This window comes from Syngnathus typhle, linkage group LG2, assembly GCF_033458585.1.
Source record: "Syngnathus typhle isolate RoL2023-S1 ecotype Sweden linkage group LG2, RoL_Styp_1.0, whole genome shotgun sequence".
Lineage (NCBI taxonomy): Eukaryota > Metazoa > Chordata > Actinopteri > Syngnathiformes > Syngnathidae > Syngnathus > Syngnathus typhle.
In genome coordinates this window covers 17032102-17053854 of record NC_083739.1, presented here as the reverse complement: position 1 = coordinate 17053854, position 21753 = coordinate 17032102, and the positions used below count along the sequence as shown (strand labels likewise).

General features: G+C 41.9%; 1 protein-coding gene across 2 annotated transcripts in view; it reads right to left on the bottom strand.

The window, feature by feature from the left end:
• agrn (agrin) overlaps window positions 1-21753 on the bottom strand; it is a 175190-nt gene that overhangs the window by 45436 nt on the left and 108001 nt on the right. For both annotated transcript variants that reach the window (XM_061264995.1, XM_061265006.1), the window contains 10 exons: window positions 20883-21104; window positions 14712-14909; window positions 14370-14570; window positions 9015-9157; window positions 8697-8802; window positions 5816-5926; window positions 4639-4803; window positions 3456-3599; window positions 2060-2184; window positions 1831-1936 (listed from right to left, as the gene is read on the bottom strand). In XM_061264995.1, coding sequence (XP_061120979.1) covers window positions 1831-1936; window positions 2060-2184; window positions 3456-3599; window positions 4639-4803; window positions 5816-5926; window positions 8697-8802; window positions 9015-9157; window positions 14370-14570; window positions 14712-14909; window positions 20883-21104 — 1521 coding nt within the window. The remainder of the gene's footprint in view (window positions 1-1830; window positions 1937-2059; window positions 2185-3455; window positions 3600-4638; window positions 4804-5815; window positions 5927-8696; window positions 8803-9014; window positions 9158-14369; window positions 14571-14711; window positions 14910-20882; window positions 21105-21753) is intronic.

Genomic DNA, 21753 nt, shown 5'->3' with positions numbered 1-21753 from the left:
CCATGTCATTGCCAAGTCACTGGCCACGTCCAACCAGGGGAAGGATGGCTAACATTGAATGTTTTTTCAGATTTCTCAAACATATTGCTTTATACTTTGAATTAAAATGCTGTTTGCCTACCCGGAGAACTTTCAAATTAGCCTTCATTTATATTGCACCACAGTCAAAATGTACACATGAAATTCAAGAACTTAATCATGACGGATTTATAAGGTAAACAGTTTGACCCCAAAACATTTGTAGTATTTCCTAACGGAGAAGTTTTGTGAACTGATTGTGTAGGACTTTGGACCCTCCAATGCAGCTCAAATCCATAAGCCCGTGGTTTGTTGCATTGGTGACAAATGCAACACCGTGAGCAAGAACGTTCACAAATCCGCCGCGTCTGCAAACTCTGCATGTACACAGCAGGGGGTGGGGATTCATGGGCTGGGCTGAAACGCAGCAAGAGGAAGGAGGCAGAGCTAATGCTAATTCACACCCAGCCACACGTGAAATGAGCTCCAGATCGAACCCCTGAAGCCTACAGTAGTGGCAGAGATGCTTCCCGCCACGCAACTGCATCCGAGGGGGAAAGAATTAAAAGATCCTCCGCCAGGGTGCCTGTCTGTTCCTTCCCCGAGGGCTTGATAGAATGAGTCGGAAAGAAAAAAAAGAATCTGCTTGGAGGCGTCTTCTGGCCTTCCTTCCATGCACGGCAACACTCGGCGAGGGATTACACACGAGTCACATCGCAACTGCCAGGCAACAGAAGCATGAAAGAAAAAATGGAATGAATTTTGGCAGCCTCTTTTTACTGGTAACGCATCTCAGAGCGTGACTGGCCTGGTGACCTGTTCCCGGCACATCTTTGCTTTGATCGAAAATTTGACCCTGAAATTTAAAGATCAACTGCATGGCTCTTGAGAATGAGGACAAAAGAGTCTGGCAAGGAGTGACAAATGGTGGATGAATGAGTTATCCTGGTGGCAGGTGTACAAAGGAATCGGTCACCCGGCCTGAAAGATGTGGTGAAGGCACCATTTTGCAGCCAAGCATGCAAGACATCTGGGGGTGGCTCATGTCCAGAGCCATACAGCTGGCCCTCCACATTCCCATACCCTCCCAATGTGGCAAAAGATGGCTGTCACTGTCACAACATTAGCAGACATGAAAGTCACGACCTTGGCTCTCATACCGATTACTTAAATCACAGATCCAATCAGTGTCAATTGGCATCTGGACCAAATTGACCAGGAGCTACGCTTTTCTCAAAACACACATGCACATGGAATTTGAATTGACCCACTCTAAAGATGGGGTCACAATCACGGGAGCGGGTGAGTGAAATAGACAGCCAGTCACTGCTTTTTTTTCATTTTCAGATTTTCATTACCAAAAACCCTTGGCAAATTTTTCTTTAGTGACGCACGTCAGCTTGCTTCCACTTAGCTTATATTCAAAATATTAGAAATGTCTATGAGAAGGATCTTCAATTTCTATACCGCTTTGCTTGCTCAGGGTCACCAACTATCCCAGCTGACTTAGAGTGAAAAGTGAACTACACAAGTCATTCAATTGCAGGGCATTGAGAAGCACGGAGTGCCAACTGACTCCACCCACTGATGCACCAAAGTCAGCTATGTGAAACATTGCACTACCGATAATATCTACCAGATCAAAAACTAATGCAATTATTCTAATTCCAAATTTGAAGGCCATGGAAGATTGGCATGAGGTTGAGGGTGCATATAAGAGGTCCAGGGAGCTTGTCATGTGACTGTGGGCAGGTGAAACATTTGCCCATCTGTATGATGTGGGTGATGCATGGAGGCTTCAAGAGGGCTCACCTGTGCACTGTCCCAAGTGTAGCACTGTGACATCCTTGTCCTGCCTACAGGCAATAGTCCTCAGCTGGCACTGGTCTGCATACGTCACCCCATCAGAACCGCACACCTGCTCCACAGTGACAGAGATGGGCAAGACTTCTTTATTCCCCCTGGTTGGACCACGTTAACAAGCCCTCTCATTTAAACCTGTCCTCTTATTCACCCCAGACCAGCACTTTGAAAGACGCACCTTTGTTTTGTTCCGCTCGTCACAGTCTGGTGAGGGGCACTCGCAATGGGCCTGACCATTCACCTCAGTACAAGATGCTCCAAAACTACAAACTAACTCATCACATGAATTTGGAGCCTCTGGACCTGAAAGGGAAATTAATTGATATCATTAGTGGATATTTTTTGGTTGTAGAAAGCATGCAGTTTCCGAAAACAATAAGAAGAATGTAACCATATGCAACCAAATTTGGAGACCTTAAAATCTCCTGACATTGAGTCCACGTTGTAAAGAGTAATTGCTTTGCCCTTATGTGTAAACTTCAATACATCAGCATAATCAAAGCATAAACATAAAAGATATGTGGAATTGTACAGGAATGAGGAAGAACTCTTTTAAGGTAGTAGTAGTTTAGTATCTACAAAGAGAAGAACTGAATTATTGATTGGCGCGTTATTTATAAACTTATATAACCCGAGTCGTTGATATATTAATATAGTCACAAAGGAATGTATTTACCTGTCAGATACATTAATGAATAATTCAGAGTTTACCCATAGTACACTATTTCATCCAAGCAGCCTCAGTGGATAAAAAAAACAACAACAACGTACCGCACTCTGGAATATTTGGGATCCACTTTTTTCATGTTTATGTTCAATAGCGCTTTTTATATTTAAGAAGCATATGCAGCCTAGGTGTTAACCGCAGCACGAGCTGAAGGAGCCCCGCGTGTACCCACCAGGCCACAAGTGAAAAGGCCTTTGCATCATAGCAGCTTAAAGTACCCCCCGTCCTTGGCTCTTGCTTTCATGCGCCTCCACCTCCCAGTGTCTTGTCTTTTCATCTGACATGGTGAGCAGGGAGGGGAGCCCCACCAGTGCGCCCTGTTGCTAACTTGATTAAGCTTTTGACTTCCAGTCAATAGTTGATAGAGCATCTTAATCAAGGAGATGCGCGCCCCTCCCACAGCAGGAGCTAACCTTTCTATCAACCTACTTAAACCCAGCCTGTTTTCATTATTCATCTGAGGAATCAATAGTCCTTATGCAGAAAAACAAATAAAGCCTCTCTAAGTAGGAGTAATATTTTAGGGGAGAAACATTTGGAAACAAAGCACGGTCAAGGCTTATAAATTAACATAGAATACAATAATACATAATATATTGAATGAATCAATGAATCAATAAATGAATAGAGGATTTTTTTATAAGCTTTTGCTTTGTATGTGAGCTATACAGCGCAAGAACATTTTAATTTCTGAGAATAAATTTACATGGATAAAGTGGCAAAATTATAATAAGAGGAGTTGTACTGGAAACAAGTCAGAATTTTCCCAAAATAATGACATTAACAAACAAGAAGCAACAACAAGGGTGCATTTCCATTTGAATTTGTCGTTTGGCTTCTGTCTTACCTTTGTCACAGCCATTCATGCCCATCTTGCTTCCATCTGGACACATATTACACTTCATGCCCTTCACCCCGGCCTTACAAGAGCACAGACCGGACATCTGCTCGCAGTCGTCACGCACGGACCCGCTGGCGTCGCAGTTGCACGCTGTCCATAGGAAGGAGAGAAGAAAAGACTGATAAAAGGGCTGGATCAATTAGCAGTGAGGAAATTTACTGCCCTGTAACTCAGCCATTCTGAGGGACCACAGAGAAAGACAAGTGTATAACAAAAAGCCAAAGACAATCACCCGAAGGGTGCAACAATGATCCTGTCGTGTTCCAGAAATCAACGGTGTGTGCTTTTCGTTGTCTTTGGGGATCGAATATTGGCGTACATCCATCTGCCATGCTTGCTGTAGGCAAACCTTGTTAAGGGAGCCTGAGGAACATCTCAGCTTGTTGACTAGAAATGATCTGCGGCTAAGGGAGCATCCGAACTTTGTCACCTCAGCCGCAGGAAACTGCTTGACGAGGGACAGCAGCAGACTACTTGAATACAAATGCTGCTTTATTTGATTCACTTTGGTGAGAAAAAGTGGAAGGAGCCTGATTGTGATTAATGGGAATGTGAACATGAACTAAAATACAACATTTATCATAAAGTTAACAAAAAGATGGACACTATTTTGCCATTGTCAAAAGAATTGAGGGATCAAATAATGAATGAATAATGAACACTTTTAAGATCGTGTTTTGCCTAGCTGAAATTTGAATATTTTGAGGAAGCAATCCTGTCGCTGGCAAATGAAGGAGCTCATTCGCTGTGGCGTTCACTGCTCGCATCTAGAGCAAGGTCATGCTAAATGTATTTTAGTTACCATGCCAACCAGCATGGAGTGAGGAGATCGGGATTAAGTCAAGTCAGCCTACCTCGCATGTCACAGGCGGAAAAATGTGGTGTGACAGTGATGTGTATATTAGATAAATCATCCCTATATTCATCAGTAAAATCAGCTACATAGTTTCAAAATAGGCATGTAACAAAAGACATACTTTTGGAATTTCTCATTTGATGGATGGCCCTTAATGGAAGACTCGACAGACCAAATAATTCGTACAAATGATTAAAACAAAAATGTTTCATAATGTGCGTTTTACTTGGCCATTCAAAATGGTAGATGCAAAACAATAACTTAAATGCTTACGTGTGCAGCCGCTCATGTTCTCCGTCACAATACCGCGGAAGTTCCAGAAGCCCGGCTCGCAGCGGTCACACTTCTGTCCCCCGACACCTGGCTTGCAAGAGCACTGACCAGTGACTGGGTCACATGTACCCTTGTAGGAGCCATAACCATTACATTGGCAGGTGCCTGAGGTCAACATAACAACAACAACAAGGGCAAGATTAATTTCTCAACATTATTGTTTATTCCTGCTTCTCCCACAATGAAACTTTAAAAGGAGAGTTTGTGGATTTAGCAAAGCTCAGTGTTCCACAAATAGATGGCGGAGCGTGTGAGCTAAAGCTCAACTAAAGCCATCTTGATCCCTATTTCAAATTGTGTTTTTTAGCCACACTCGACACTCAAGTCAAAAAACTCAGTGCCCTATTTTGCTAATTTAATGGGAAAAATGACATCGAGAATTTTTGCTTTTCAAAGACAAGCAGATTGCAACTCCAGTGTGCCACAACTGTATGTTTAGCTCCAGCTCTGTTTTGAATTTGAGCACATTTGCCATGATGTCTCTATGTGTTCACATGCAGACTAGAAGTACTTTCATTGAATGCAAAAGGGCTCCAGGAATAATTGTTTTATTGTACTGGCTGCTCATAACTTCTCGACATTGGTCCAAATGAGAGCTGATGTTGGTGGCATAAATGTAACGTACCCTCACCATTTACTTCCCACATTTCTACGCGGTATGTTTTTAAATGCAGAGTTGCACTCTCATGGTCTCGATAGGAAAGTGTTAACACAACCAAATTAGAAGTAGCTATCTTTTTGTAAGCAACAAGGGAATGGATTGAAGAACGCAAGTACAGGTAATCGTGCATTTAAAGATTTTTTGAGGATTTTTGTGTGACTTGAACCTTCCTGTGAATACAAGTCAGTTGAGTGCAGACCTTTCTAAGTCCAGAAGTAACAAAAGGTTAACAAATGTTAGCTAAAGTGACAAACGTTCTGGATGAACAGCAAATGAATGGGAGCTTCCATAGCTAATGGAATCAACCCCTAGAGCAAGGAATAGGTCAAGAGTCTTTAGTTTAATTCTGCTGACTCGCATGGAGACATCATTTGATCTGATGACCATGATATTTATTTCATGATGTGAACACAACAAAAGCCAAAGGGTCATAAGATGGCATAGAGGAGGACTCACTCGGACAGCCAGCCAGCCCGACTCCCAAGGCGGCTGTGGAGTTGTCGGCACAGCAGCCGTACACAGACAAAGAGCAGTGCTTGGGCTCGGCGGGCTTCGGCAGCGATGTGGCTGAAATCACAGATGAGGTAGGGAACAAAAGGGAAAAAGAGGATGAGGGATGTCACTGCAAGCTGAAGAAGAAAAATAATTTGCGCCATCACTTGTGGGGAAGCAACGGCACCGTGACACAATCACTATAATAACTTCTTTGAGATCGGCTCAAGTGACAGATATAAAGTGTGTGTGTCTGTAGTGGGGGGTGCTACTCGTAGGTTTTTAAATAAAAAAATTCGATTCGGGATTTCCTCAACAATGGCTTCGAATCAAGGGGAAAAAGATGCTATTACCGTCAGTGAAAACAAACAACGGTGCAGCTGACATTTTCTGCCTACATGGAGGCATGTTCTCTTCATTTGTTCCCGTCAGATGTAACAGGATTGGAAATACTGCCCTTCAGCCATCCCCACATCCTCCAAAAGACAGACGTGCTGCATAATATGCCAGTTTGCCAGACAGCCACCTTCTATGATCAGTTAGTGAAGCACTTCTTCGTCTCACCATGCGGTAGCCTTCAACTGACCAACCAGCAGACGATAATAAAGCGTAAACGTGAGAGGAAAATGGAAAGTGCCCCCACCAGAATCTTTCATTTTTCTACTGTGTTTTCTATTCAATACAGAGTGGCGATTCAATTGTAAAACGTTCTTCTTCTCAATATACAGGTAATGTAATTTCCCGTCATGTGTCTCCTGATCCTGCACAGTGCTGTCAGCACCTCGTTTGACATTTAAGCCTTGTGGGAATGAATGGCAATTTTAGCCTGAGGGGGAGTTCTGCCTCAGTGCTCAGAAGTCTGCTCCTTGCTGGATTATTTTCATCATATCAATACAACATTTAGGAATATTTCTTTGATGTCTGTATGAGATATAGTTGTTCAACTCTGCCTAGCAACAGGTGCCTGTACAGAAGAATCAAAGTAATGATGTTGACGGATGCATTCTATTTTATGCTGGAAGGTAGAAGGTAAAAATTGTATTGCAACAATCTGATAATAAATCTTTTTTTTCCCTTCAGTTCGTATGATTGATAGTAGAGCATTTCTATTAGAAGATGAATTGCCATTTGAGAAGCACATCAGAGAGTAGAGGAGAGTTTTCCTTGTACGCAGTTTACCTAAGTCTTCGGCACCCAACCCATTTGTTCTCAGCCAAAGGGAAAAATATCAATCAAAATATTCATGCCAAGTTTTTGGGAGCAAAAATGAAATGGCTTAGACAGAACACAGAGATCACTTTTTCTTCGCTGCTCATTTGCCGTCAGCGGGGATGAAGATACAGGGGTTATAAATCACACTGGTTACTGGTGTGAATATGAGCCTCGGTCGAATGGTGGAGACTGAGCTGGCTCCTTTTCTAGTGCTTTCCAGCTCCAGGGACGGGCAGTGGTCACGGTTCATTTCACTTGCCACTTTATGCAGCTCATTTCAGCTATCGCTACTGAGCCTATTAGGTCGAGTAGAACTTTTAAGTTCATATGTTCTTACTGCCCTTCAAGGCATTTCATTCTTCACTTGCCATTGTCTGGGCCAACTGAGTTTGCCCCATGACGCGCTGTGTTACTGTAGCTAGCTTGTCATTATCACTGAGACATAACCCCTTGAGTAGAAACATTTGAAATGGAACACGATTGATTTGGGGAGCATTTTTTTTAACTGCAATTCAAGTGTAAAAATAAGCTAACCTGTGGTAATACTGAAATGTAAAAACAATAACGTGCAAAGATGCACTGCAGATGCCTCCCAGGTCTTTTGCTTTACATTTTTATTTTATATGTAAAAAGGGACCATTTATCAAACATAAAATAATACAAATAAAATATTTGAGTTGAAATAAGAGGCAAATGCAGCTCATTCTGTGCATAAAATGGTTCTTTGGAACACACCTAAAAACCAGCTCGGCTTTCAATGCTCTGCTCAGCATGTTTTGACGCTTCTTTGGGAGTTGAGGTCAAACGAAGTTTTTCTCAACCTCGCTAATGCGAAGGCCAGTGAAATTCCCCCACATCTGAGCTTCGTACCATTGGCCAATGGGAGAGTTGAGCCGGCCGCTCAAGTGCCCGTAGAGGGTTCTTTGGAAAAGAGATTGATTATCCATGGATAGAAGAGAAGCGTGACAGTCGGAGCCCAAAGAAGCCAACTTAGGAAGCAGAACAATCTCCTGAGATGGGTGTGAAAACACCGGCAATTTTCCCTCTCTCCCCATCTTACTCTCTTTTATTCCCATGGGGAATCAAACAGGCTGAAATGATCACAAGAAATCCCTTAAGTGGCTTTTTCTCTGCTTCCAGTCACACGCTAAACGGTGCACTCAATTTAACTTTGGGAGAAAGACGACGGCGGCGTATGCGGTTTAGCGGCCAATCTGACTCGTCAAACACATGAATTCAGTTGTACGCTACGAGAGGATGTCTCAAATACCATTGATCTCAAAAACTAAAATGACACTTTCACACTCAGCAACGAAAATACATTTAGAAACACATAATGCCATCTTTTGTTGTTTAGCAGGGTGATTAATCGGCATTAAAATTTGGATTATTTATCTGTTGTACCAATTTATGTTGCATTTCCCCCCCAATAGTATTTGAGCAATATGTATAAAATTCCAGTGAATTATTGTAAATTTGGTTGCCAATGCTGGGCAAGCCCCCAGTTAGACGACATCCCAAATACAACATAGACATGACCTAATTCTGCCCCATCAATGGATGACATGAGAGAGCAAGAGATGTGGGATGTAAATGGCAATGAATGTTGGATATGCATACAGGATGAACAAACCTGTACACAATCCCAGGTGCTGAACTGTCAACTGCTCTTGTTTCTCACATCTGGCCTTCTTCAGCTCACACTCGTTGCTGTAAGTTTTCCCATCTGAACCACAAACCTGCACGTAAAATACAGACACATACATGGTTTATAATGAATCACAATTTTTTTTTTTTATATCTGTGTTCATTGTGGTAGGATGTTACAAAAAAACAAATCAAATGGCATTAATTAGTTTTCATTTGGTAAATATACATAATTTGAGTTTATATTACTAAGCAAATGAGTAATATATTTACATAAAGCTAAACAAATGGAAACGATCATTACCTCGATGTGAGGCACAGTGTGGCATATGAAATCGCACACACATCTGTCTTCTTCGGCATCTTCGTCGTACGAGCCTCCGTACATGCGACAGCGGTCTTGTTCGCAGCTCTCCGCACCAGAGCCGGACCCTCCTGAGCCACAATCTGCAAAACGATTTAGACATAGTGCTAATTTCCAAGGGAACACACAGTTGAGCTACCAAAAAGTTTTTTATGAGTTATCATGGGGCGAAGACCAAATAATGAAGGTAAGGTTCAATACTCGACAACTTGTCTAACTTTTAACACTTAGGTGTTACAGTCATTACAAGTTTTCTCACAGCCTAAATTCAAACCCTGGAGCGGATTAATACTTGTTCTTTAGCGAGGGAATTAATTTGAAACTAATCAAGCCCCCTGTCTCTGATTTCAGAGAGCCAGAGAGTCCACAGAAACAAGCCTGACCTCCAACTGTGCTGGAAACAAAAACAATAGTGGGGAGGCGTGCTTTATGCCTGCCTGCTTTCAGATATAAGAATTTAACTAAGTACAATACTGAGGTATTTGAGGTCTAAATTTCAAATAAATTCTTCCAAGACCCTGAAGAAAGTTGTCCCAGTAGATCCCTGACAGTGACCTTGGAAGAAATTTTATTGGTTCACTTCTATAAGTCAATGAGGTGCTCAGGTTGGCCATATGTTGAACAACGCCCCATAATTCAGACCATGACTGCGACCGGTGGGATCGCAAAACTGCTGTTGCAGCTGCTGTATAAACTTTAGCACACAGCGATAAATCCAAGTCTTAAAAACAGCGACGAAGAGGGAAGAAAGAGAAGTCGTGGGATTGTTTGGGGACTCGTTTCGGAGAAACAACAAACCTCGAGTAAAACTCCCAAGGGAGAATACGTGAAAGCGTGCAAAGGCAGCGAATGAAAGCAGCCATCTTGGACAAGAGATGCACCCAAGGGAGAAAGAGAAAGTTCATTTGAAACAAATTTGTTGTTCAAAAAAAGAAAAGGGGAACATCCAACCAAAAATTCAAAACAGCAAATGGAGTGATCGAGGCATGCAATTGTAGAGTGAAGTTTATTTTGATGAGAAGTCCTTTGGTAAATCGCAGACTACATACTGTTAGACTGCACCAATGATACCAACGTGATTGTCAGGAAACCAGAAGGGGTGGGCCATGGTCAATGAAGAACCCATGGAATACTGAAAATCCACAGAAATCTCTAGAGATGCATTCCAAAATCATGTCAGGTTAAGCTTGGGCAACCTTAACGTACGCTTACTTGCATATAGCAAACCCTCATTTCAGTCCGACCTTGTAATTTGTGACATTCTCAAGCCAAACAACATTCTTCCGGGTACATTCCATAACGAGTCCAAAGAGCAGGAAGAGAATAGAAATAGCAGCTGAGGCATTCCAGGGTTGGCTACTTGCTCCGGCGCCGGTGCGCAAGCTCAGCACTACATAGTAAAAGAGAAATGCAGACCAAGCCAATTGGTATTCTGCTCAGGCCGAGACAAATAAATAGAAGCGATAAGACACAGGAATGGAATATAGAAAAGTGAAAGGCAAACGGGGGAGTCCTAATTAGCTTTTGCTCTCTAATGTGCCCACCATGCAGCTGGAAAACCTTTCAATTAATGCGTGCTCGGCCAAGATGACTACATCAGCTTTCTGCATTGCCCATCCAGTCGAAACCCCTCCGTCTATTTAGCAAACAGACCTCTATTAAGATTCAACGGTGAGGAGAGGGAGAGCAAATAAATAGCATACAAAATAGACAGAGGGGAGAGAAAAAAAAATCTATTTGAGCATTTGACAACGTCAATAATGGAGGAGGACGTTTTTGTCCGAAATGTCTCCAAAGAGTGTCGATGTGATAGGTAAGGAAATAATAGCCAATGTCAGTGCGGAAATCTCAGCTCGACCACATTATTCAGGCCATTCGTGTCAGCTGAGGGCCAAAAGACATTGTCATGTGTCAAAGCCAAGATAAACTCGGACCATGTGCTTTATTTACCACTGCAATGTGGATGCCTCTAATTGTTTGTTGGTGCTCAAATAAATTCAATGCAGATTTACCAGTGAACCGAAGAACTACTAGAGAGGAATATTAAAGGTAGGATATACGTATGTAGTACGTATATACATTTGGCCATGTACTGTGCTCAGAAATTCTAAAAATGTGCAAAACTCCCATTTGGGTATCAATCCCAATCTTTCACATGGGTCGTAATATTGTCAACTAATAAATAATATTTGATATCTTAGTATTATTATTTTGTAATGTGACATTAAGAACATTGTCTTTTAATGTCTTCTGTTGGCATTTTACATGACAATAACCTTTTACCCCACACTAAGGGTAACGTACTGCTCTCACAAGCTACTTTTCCCAAGTGGTAAAAAGACGCTAAAGCCAGGCCAATCCGAGTGTGAAATTAAACAGGTGATAAATTCCACTGTAAGGTGGTGGGACAAGGGGGACAGTCATTTTTCATTACTGCTAAATTAAAGCTGAGCGAAAACAAGGGCCGATTTATGCTTACCGCATTTGGTTCTGTCAAGCAAAACTAAAGAGTTCTTTTCCCCTTTTTTTGCAAGAACATCTTCCTGGACTTATTCTAGATTTGTAGTATAAAAAGTGGGTACATTTGTCTTAGAAGAGTTGTGCTTTTGACAGCAGCAGGGTGAGCAAATACAGCTCTGGGCTTTTATTTTGTGATCGATTGCAAAGGAAATGGACAGTGAGACGGATCCAGTAGTGAAATTATTTAAAGATGTTTTCAACTATGATGGGACTTAGACCTGTACCAAGTATGTGGTGTTTATACTTGCGTAAGTAAGCATGCAAGGGACCCGACTGTCCTCTTAGGGAGCGGCTTCAATCTGACTCAAACACGAGAGTATTGTTGGGTTTGGTTTGGTTTTATTTACGGTCATTTCTATGTTCCTCACCCTGGTCTGTTTTGGAATAAATCCACTCAAGGGCCGTCATAATTCTTGGTGAACAGCAAGAATTATGACCTCTTAGCAAGGTTAGAGAAATTCTACTTGCACCAAAAAATAAATGTCCTAACACATGAAATCCCATGTCATAGTGCTAAGGCGTTCAGCTTGTCTTCATTCATTCATTCATTCATTCATTCATTCATTCATTCATTCATTCATTCATTCATTCGTTCGTTCGTTTGTTTATTCATTCATTCATTCGTTCATTCATTCATTCATTCATTCATTCATTCATTCATTCATTCATTCATTCATTCATACACACAGACACACGCACATTCATTCATTCATTCATTCATTCATTTTAGAAGTATTAAGTATTCATTTTTTCCTCTTAACTGTGTGTTTGTTATCTGTGCCAGTAATTGGTGTTCATCAAATGCTATTTTTCCCTATTTTCCACTGTGAACTGCATGACCGATGATAACTTCCAAGGGTTGTAAATTACTTCGATTCAAAATTGGTTGGACAAGAATCAGACTCAAAACAAATTTAATCTGCATAGTGTTCACCCATCTTAATTAACTGACCTGAGTGACCGACGACGATGTGATTCTGATGACTAACAATCATACCGCACGTCATATACTAGATTTGTTTGAAAGACCAAACAAGAAAAGCAGGCTTTGTGCTTCTCCTTGTAGAAGCTTATCGATCACAGCCAATTCAAGCGCCGTCTGTACCATCTTTCTTCCCAAGGGGCTAGATTTTTTATTTTTTTTATATAAAGAAATGAGTGCAAAATGAAGAGAGACTAGCGTGGGCGACAAGGCAAGCAGCGACGGTGAGCAGACACAAAAAAGAGACAAGATTCTATTGTGTTGGTCTCTGAATGAAAATGAGCTGGTGATGGAAAGTGGCGGACACTCAGGGACAGTATGAACTAGGCGTAGAAGGAAATGGAAAAACTAAACCATCAAGCAGCACGACCAAGTGTTGGGGGCCCTCGGGGTAGCCGAAGGTTTGTCTGCTCGACGCGGGGCCACTAGCAGACAATGTGGATGAAGCGGGAGATGAATGCCAAAGTGTGACGCGGGGGGGGAACACACGCATTTCTTCACGCTCTACATACAAAAAAGGTCACTCTCTCTGTCAATGAAATGATGTTAAATCTACCACAAGGGGCTTTGCCATCGCGAGTCGCCTCTCAGGCCCCCGGCCAATATGGTAGACAATGGCAATGAGGGAACCGAGGGTGTCTGAGAAAAAGCAAAGAAAAGAAACACCCGTGGCAAGCTGTAGAAATGGAAAAGGATTCATCTCATGTCTATTTGCACCATCCTCCACCTGGCCCCTCTTCTCTACCACCCAGCCCACCTGCTGGCAGCAGTAATCTGCTCCCCTTCGCACGTTGTCTAGTTGCTGTGATCACCCACAAGCCACGAGGGGAACGGCGCGCCACCATCTGTATGACAGCCAGAGGACAGCAACCCCGCCCCCCGCCGAGTCGAGCTCCAGAATGTAATATAGCCGCCTGGCTCTTCCAGCGCTGAACCCGATATGATTTGCTCACTGAATTACATCAAATTCATTGAAAATACAACACTGCACGATAACAACTGACCGAGTGAGCGATAGGCCTACGAACTCTGTAAAGAGAAACTGGGTCGTGCTTCTAAAATGACGGTTATCTACCAAAAGACCAAGAGTGAAATTGTGCAGCAAATCAAAGAACAGCAGTTAACAGATAAAGCCACTGAAAATATTAGGTTCAGTTTTAATATTTGTAAGCTAGCAATAAACTGTTACGTATTTGTTTATAATACGGCATTTTTATACACCACATACCACAAAAGTTGGAAAATGGGTCTTCCCATGCTCATTTGATTGCTTTACTCTGTTTTTGCATAAAGAGTAGGCCAAAGAGGCACTGCATCCATTTTTAAAATCAGGTCTGAGGTGGAAAGTAGGTAAGGCAAGAAAGGTGAGCAGGTTTATGTGGTGGAAGGAACATGGAAAGATGCCTGAATACAAAGCAGACTGAGGTAAGGAAGGAAGGTGTTGGCCTCCTATTGAATAACGTTTCAACATTTCTTTATGCAAAGCAGCATGATGCCTGAATCCACACAATAAAAGAAGCAAAGAAAATTATTTCCAAATGTCCAACTGCCCTGCCTTTAATCAACCTGAATTAATTGCCATTCCCCATGATGAGCTTTATTTATGGACACAGTTCTAGCTCATTCTCTCCACTCCAGTTCATCAGCATGCGGCGGGTGGCAAGTGAAGCCATTAGCAAAAAACGGCACAGATGACTGTAGACTGTACGTCAGGTCAGACGATTAAGATGATTACAGAACTTCAACGGCCGGTTGCTTAACATAATTACACTATTTCAAAGTCCATTTCCTACCTTCATCGCAGCTGCCTGCCTTGGCCACCTCGATTCTCTTCTTCCGCACGCACGAGGACAGGCGGAGTTCACACTCGTTTTCGTAGGTGGTGCCATCACTTCCGCACACCGGGGAGAACGCTTCAACCGAGCACGCCGGGCACTCGCACTTACTTTGGACACAGCGGGCGCCCCAGGCACACATAGTGTTGCCACAAGTTTCTGAAAAAAAGTTCACACACACACTCAGAGTTTTCCAGGGTACGCACAAAACCTTTGTAATCATTTTTGATAATAAACCTGAGAATGTATACATAATCAGCTCTGGGCTTAGGACAGCGAGTACAAGAATGAACTACTTACTGCACTCCCCTTGGCTGACCACGTAGAGTTCCATCTGTTTTTTGCAGGCCCGCACATGCAGCTCGCACTCACTGGTGTAGGTGGTGCCATCGCTCCCGCATACGGGTTGGTGGGACTCCACGCACTCGGTTGCACAAATGCACTGTCCACTTTGGGCCTCGCAGATTGCCCCGAAAGAGCAGTTGGCACAGGCCTCGTCTACAAGGAAAATAAGGTCAGATTTAGCCTGTGGCTGATCATTTTTAAGGGCATGTTCTTGATTCAGTAAATAAGCAAAGAACTCTGAACAGAGAAATGCAGATTTTGCACATTGATAGTAACACAGAAGCAGAATCTACCTGAGGCAAGTTGTAGAATAAAACAAGTCAGAAGGAAAATCACAGATATCTCTATTGAGATTCAGATCTGAGGACAAGGATGGGGAACAAAAAAATAAGACAAATCCTTGAAATTCCCAAGAGCTGGTTGAGAATAAGTGAAGACATTTGCAACCAGCTCGGCTCCATATTAAGCTCAAACTGAAGAGGTACATTTTGAATTTTTCAGCAACAAGAGACATTCCATGAATCAGATTGAATAGATTGGTTCCACAGGCGGGGCTTTCGATGATAGCCTGACACAGCTAATCAAATATCATGATGGATAGATAGCTGGCAACTATCGTCACTCGCTCTGGGCAGCTGAAAAGGTCTGAACATGATGAGCAAGGCGTACGTGGGTTCTATGTTAAATTTCACGAATGATAGAGCTGTCAATGTTTTGTCATAACAACAGCATGGCAATGATTAAAGGGTGATATAAACCCTGCATTGATCAGAGGTTAACTGTATTATGTTCAAAAATTGTAGTGTTCAGATTAAGGCTGGCTATCGTTAGGGTTGCTCTCAGGTCAGTGTAGCCATAAATCAGAAAATGATAGTGGTGAGCGTTGTCCGTTATCAGGTGAGTATCCCGATAACAGACTTGCCTTTTTATCAGGCAGGCGCTGTGACCCTTAGCTGCTTCTCCACGAGGGCTGATTCTCAATACAAAATGCATCACAGACGCATCAGATTGAAGGGCAGCCTTGTTTGACAGGAAGAGCAGTTAGTGAATATTTTATTGTAATTGATACTATTTGAGGTTGCTGTTTACGATAATTTAGGAGGATTTGTCCAGAGCACATAAAAGTAAAAGGTAAGCAACAATACAAAAGCAACAGTTGAAACACCCTTTTACTTTAAACATAAAAAAATCAACCCCTACAGACAAGTAACAATTATTACAGATCTGACCCATTTTTTATGCCTGTATATTTGAAAATAATAATTTATTGTTAGTGGTTATGTATGTATGTAGTTGTATTTCTTGTCTGAGCAATTTTGGCTATCTTTATGGGCTCGGCTCTTCCAGTCCCAGGGGCCGTAAAGTAAAGTGCATTCAAGGCACATCATCAACGAACATTTTGATATTTGTGCGTCTATGTCCGCGAGCAGAAATACGAGCAACTTGAGTTTGGATTTGAACATGTAACTGCTGTGTGACGATTTAAATTGGCTTCCTAATACAACAAAGATGCTGGGTTTAATGACACAAAAAGAACCCACGATAGCATCTGTAATTTTCATGCTGCATTTAACACAGGTGGTCTCACAATACTCATTTCCTTTATTACACTCTAGAGTTCATAAGGGTGCCCTTGAAAGTCCCTGCATGGGCCTCGACGGGAAACTTCTGATGTTATTTATCTCACTCAGATTGATTCCTTTCTTCTGTTTTGGTGCCCTTGAATGCAGCACAGATTGAACCCCATTAGAGAAAGTAAGGCAAATATGCTTTTAGACTGTAAATTATATTAATACTGGAATAAAAGACTTCTGCCACAGGTTAAACCATTTGTTTCTTTCCATGTACGTTACTATGTGACAGACAAAAGATAAGATTATTACTGAGTCAGGGCCAAGAAGAATGGTTCTATTCACTCAAAGAAACTGAGCAACACCAATCGCCAAAACTGTTTGTATTCTTCCTTAGTACATCAGCCACACCACTTTGCAAAGTTCAAAAGGTACAGTGCTTTCAAAAAATCTTTAGTCCATCATTACTTGACAGACTGTTCAAGCTAAATATTGGAGTTTGGATTCTTTTTTTCTTACACACTGAAGAAAAAAAAAAGGTTAATTGTGGTTCACACCAGAGGACTGAATTGTGTGGAAGTGCAAAAGCAAGAACAACTACGAAGACAAAACCATCAACGCCTTGCCTCACCCATGCCAATTAGCGCTTTCTTTATAAATCTTTATGGTTTGCTCCTCTTCATTATTTTTCCGTCAACCTATTTCCCCTTTCTTGTGCGACTTATATGTCACCCTCTCCTGCGTCTACCATTTCAAAAAACAGTGGGAGAGAGAAAAATCTGGTGTGGTGCAGGTTATTTTTTTTTCCTTTTGTCACATCCTTCCGACAGCTCAGCTCTATCTGTTTGGCTAAAGCCATACCAACGACCTCGTTCCTCTGGTGAATGTTACATCCAGCTGAGGCGTCTATTAACCAAGCACCACTGAGACAAGGTGGCGAGGTCACGCAACACTAAAAATGCCAGAGGGGACTGGATTTAAGCGGGCGGGTGGGACTGGGGAGTTGAGATCTTAAGAACAATAACGACTGTCACTCATATTGCTATAAGGTTGCACCTGAGTCATACAGATAAACGATATTTTTTTAACAGCCCTCAAGGATGGAAATACAATCATATTGGAGTCTAACGTGCGCACACATAAGCACACAGGAGACCACATAAAAACTTATTGGGAAGGTGGATGGGGATCGCTACTCTGGATTAGTAGCTGATGAATGACATACACGAAATGTATCACCTAAAACAATGGCCAATATTCTAAAATGGCCAGCAGCATCAACTACTTGAATGAATAAATGCTGCATATCAAATGAATGCTTCTTATGATAGCTGTTATAATTTATCATTTCATGTATTGAAAATGGAACACAACAAAGTATTTAGTGATTCATTTTGCTATACGTATATTTGGACCAAATGTAACTGGACCAAAAATGACCTGAAATTAAGTTGGTTATTGTTTCACACAGGTCCCACATTGTTTTTTGCTTGGTGTAAATCTGCTAGCATATTTTTCTCATCTCCTGTATATACAAACTGAAAATTATTCAATCATGACTAAAATGGCAGTTTCTTATTTTTTCATCTAATTCTTTCAACAGGATCAAATCCTCTGTAGAGTGTTAAATTGGTCCACAAATTTAACCTTTGCAAGCCAAGGTAATGCTTCTCATTGAAAGGAACAGAAATGCAATCAACAAGTTCCAGGGACAGAACCTCATTTTAATCACTGTGTGGTAAGAAACCCCCCCCAAAACAAATACAATCCAATATTACAAAGTTAATTCTGAAGAAAGAACTGTATTTGCAATGAAATCGCTGTGCAAAATAATTATGCTTTGGGAACTCTATTGCTATGCGGGATATGGCAGCTATTTCGTTAAATGGTATCCATGGAGAATGTAAACAAAGCTGGGTGAGAGGGAACATTAAAATGCAAGAAAGGTAAAGTGAAAGATTAAATCACAAAACCTCAGTATGCACTGTTTTTTTTCTTGTTTTTCCTTGCCCGCTGGGGGGGGGGGGGGGGTTAAGATCAGGGGATGTCGTTAATATTTGTGAACTGTGGGCATGAGAAGTCCCTGTGATTGGGGGCAGTATAGATAAACTTGACTTGACACTATCACTTGCAAGCAATAATATCATGGCCAAAGGTATAACATGGGTAAATTTCTCTTCGCTTCCTTCTTAAACCTGCTAATTAGCTGTCACTGGGCTGCTCATCACTAGACTCTTTTCCTTCCACTCCAGCTGCATCCGCCAAAGCTTACGTTTTTTTTTTAAATCTTTCTTTGTGTATGTGCAGCTATGTAAAGCATAATTGGGTGCCGAGAAAAGCACTATAAATTAATTATTAATCTTTTATTGCTATAGTACAGATGGGAGATGACAGACTGTGCAACAAGATCACATACATAAGCACGTTACCATGTTTAACTATCATCTCTTTTTTTAAATTAAATTATTGACAAAACTCTGATCAGGTAAACCAAGATGGACAAAAGGTAAATCAAGCTAGCCGTCACGCCACTACACGGGCCAAATTGCGAAATGAAATAATCTAAGGCTATTGCATTGGCATCAATGGATTAGCTGGTGTTTTTTACGGTATGTGTAGAGTATGTGTTGCAAAAAAAGCACAATTGAGCCTTCCGTGGCTCTGCCAAAACAATTCCATGCATCCATCCATTTCCTATACCGCTTGTCCCCATGGGGGTTGTGGGCGGGGTACACCCTGAACTGGTTGCCAGCCAATCGCAGGGCACAAAGAGACGAACAATCATCCGCCCTCACACTTGTGCTCAATCGGCCTACCAAGCATGTTTTTGCGAAAACAATTCATGAACTGAAAATAGTGTGAACAAAGGTAATTTTACACAATTATGTTCAGAAATTGAACTGTTCTGCAACAGGGCTGTTTGTAAACTGATGTACAACTCTGTATTTTATTCCGCTTCTCCCTTTCTGACTCATAAACACTGTTAGGAGAGGAAATAGCCAGTAATAATCAGCAGGGATTACAGGGAACCATTTGTGATTGGGCTGAATGAAGTCATGCAAACATCCCAAAAATAACTCACATGATCATGATCAATTCCAGGCAAACCATTGGCTCGGCATTTGTTACGGTTATACTGCCAAAAAAAACAAAAACAAAAAACCCCAACAACCACCCACTGGGCTGGATTTCTCTCTAGACTGTTGCTAGGTCCAATTTGTTCATTTGAGTACAGCTGCATGGCGTTTACCTGTGGGGTGGCTGGCGCCATTTGTGTCAACACATCAGTGAAAAGTAGTTTCATTTCTTGTTGCCATGATACCAGAAACAGTTTAAATTTATAGTATATTAAATTTATGAGTTATCCTCTTCATGGGCAGGCATAAAGGGAGTAATCCGTGTTAGTCCAAACCAAGCGTTCTCGCAATCACACTGTTTCCAAATTTAAGATGAATGCGATACCACACCTGGAAAGTGAGAATAATTCGCCTGTATTGATCACTCCGGATGGCCCGCTGCAGCCATATTCTTTTAAAAATATGCAGAGCAAAAATCCATCCTCGTAAAATGCTGTGAAGGGGATATTGAGTGAGGGAGGTCTGGGGAAGGCGGCGTGGCGCACCATTACTGCCGTACTTTAGCTGCATGCATGTGTGGTTGTGTGTGAAGTGAGAAGACAAAAAAGAAAATACTCAATCGCCAATGGAGCCGGTGGGATAATTGGGCTGCCAAGATGGCATCGAGAGTATTCACTGAGTGGCTGTAACAAGCTGTAAATCTCTTCTTGGGACCATGTGTCTGCAAAGTGGATCCGTAGATATTTGTTCAACTTGAAACTCCATTGTCCCCTGTGTTCTAATGATTAGCTGATGCGCCGACACATCCGGATAATGCCAAGTGACTCATGTAGCCAATTACACACAAGTATTCTCTGTGTTCTCTTTGATTGGGACTAAAGTGCAACACGACACTTAAAGGTCTGACAAAGAATTAAGTCGACAGAAAAGCCGAAAATCAAGAGTTTGACCTGTGTTAGAGAACAGTGGTTTTTGTATGCCATTGATTCCGTAACCTGCGAAACAATAACATGGTCGGACAGCAGAGGAATAGGAAATCATTTACGCCTCTGCGTCAGTAAGCACGCAGTGGCAATTATATATTCATGGGGATCTCTTTCCATTCTGTTGTTTCAAACTGAGACTCTTATTCTTCTTGTCTATTTATATAGTGTAAGTGGCAATGTATACGTTCTGTCACTAAGCAATTTTGGGGCATGGAGTGTGAATTGAGTGTGAATTGATTCCCATCAGCTTCATAGAAAGTCAGCTGTGAGAACCACTAGACTACAAATAGCCCTTTGTCATTATAAAATGTCTAAATACTGTACCGGTAATGCGTTAGCTAATTTTAATGCACTGAATTGTTATGTACATTTTAGACAAAGTAACACAACTTCTGCCAAAAATAGTACAGTATATCAATCGACCAAGTCTAGTCCGTCTTTGTTCAAAATTATCTGAGCATATTGTTGTTAGTTTAACATGCAACTACTCACCACAAGGTCCTTTATGCTGGATGTGGATGGTTTTCTGTAGAGCACAGCCCATTGCTCGCATCTCACAGGGGCTGCCGTAACTGCTGCCGTCAGAACCGCACACCGGGTCTGACGTTTGAGGGCAGGCTTCCGGGCATTCACACACGGGCTCATCGTTTTTGACCACGCACACTGCGCCGTGATGGCACACCTTATCCAAGCAGGGGCTCGGCGTGTGGAGATCTGAAAGCCAACAACCCAAAGGACAGAACGTTATAATGGAACAGTGATGGGGAGTGATGATTTCAACCAGAGGTTGGAGAATAGTCTTGGGTTAGAATGGGCAAAAGGTGACAATTTGGAGTACAGCTACACTGAGAACTGTTCAAAATGAATGAAAAGGCAGGGAAAAAAAATACAATTATGCAATACCACACTGTTTCTGTGATGCCTTTTCCTCATTTCCTTTCCTATGTGCCTGCTCTGGTGTATCCTGAATCTTTGAGGACTTCTCATACTGGTGGCACGGAGACAAACCAAGACAAAAAAATGCTGCCCCGTGGCACAACAGAGATTAAAAAGCCTACGAACAATGGTTGCGCTCCGGAAAAAACGTCAGGATTAATTGACATTCCCACTGTGCCCCTTCAAAGGCTGCCATTTGCATTTCAGCAAGAGCCAAGGATTCAGCCAAAGCAAGTAAAACATATACTAGAGAACAGAAAGAAATAATGAAAAAAAATAATAAAGAAAAGAAAGGAGAAAGAGGTCTCTGGTTAATAATTTAAAAACGGCAAGCTACTGGGCAGAAGCAGATATGAAATGTGAACATCACAGGAAAGTGTCCGCTCCAGTGTCTCCGCTTACACTCCAGCACAGCTTCATTAAAACC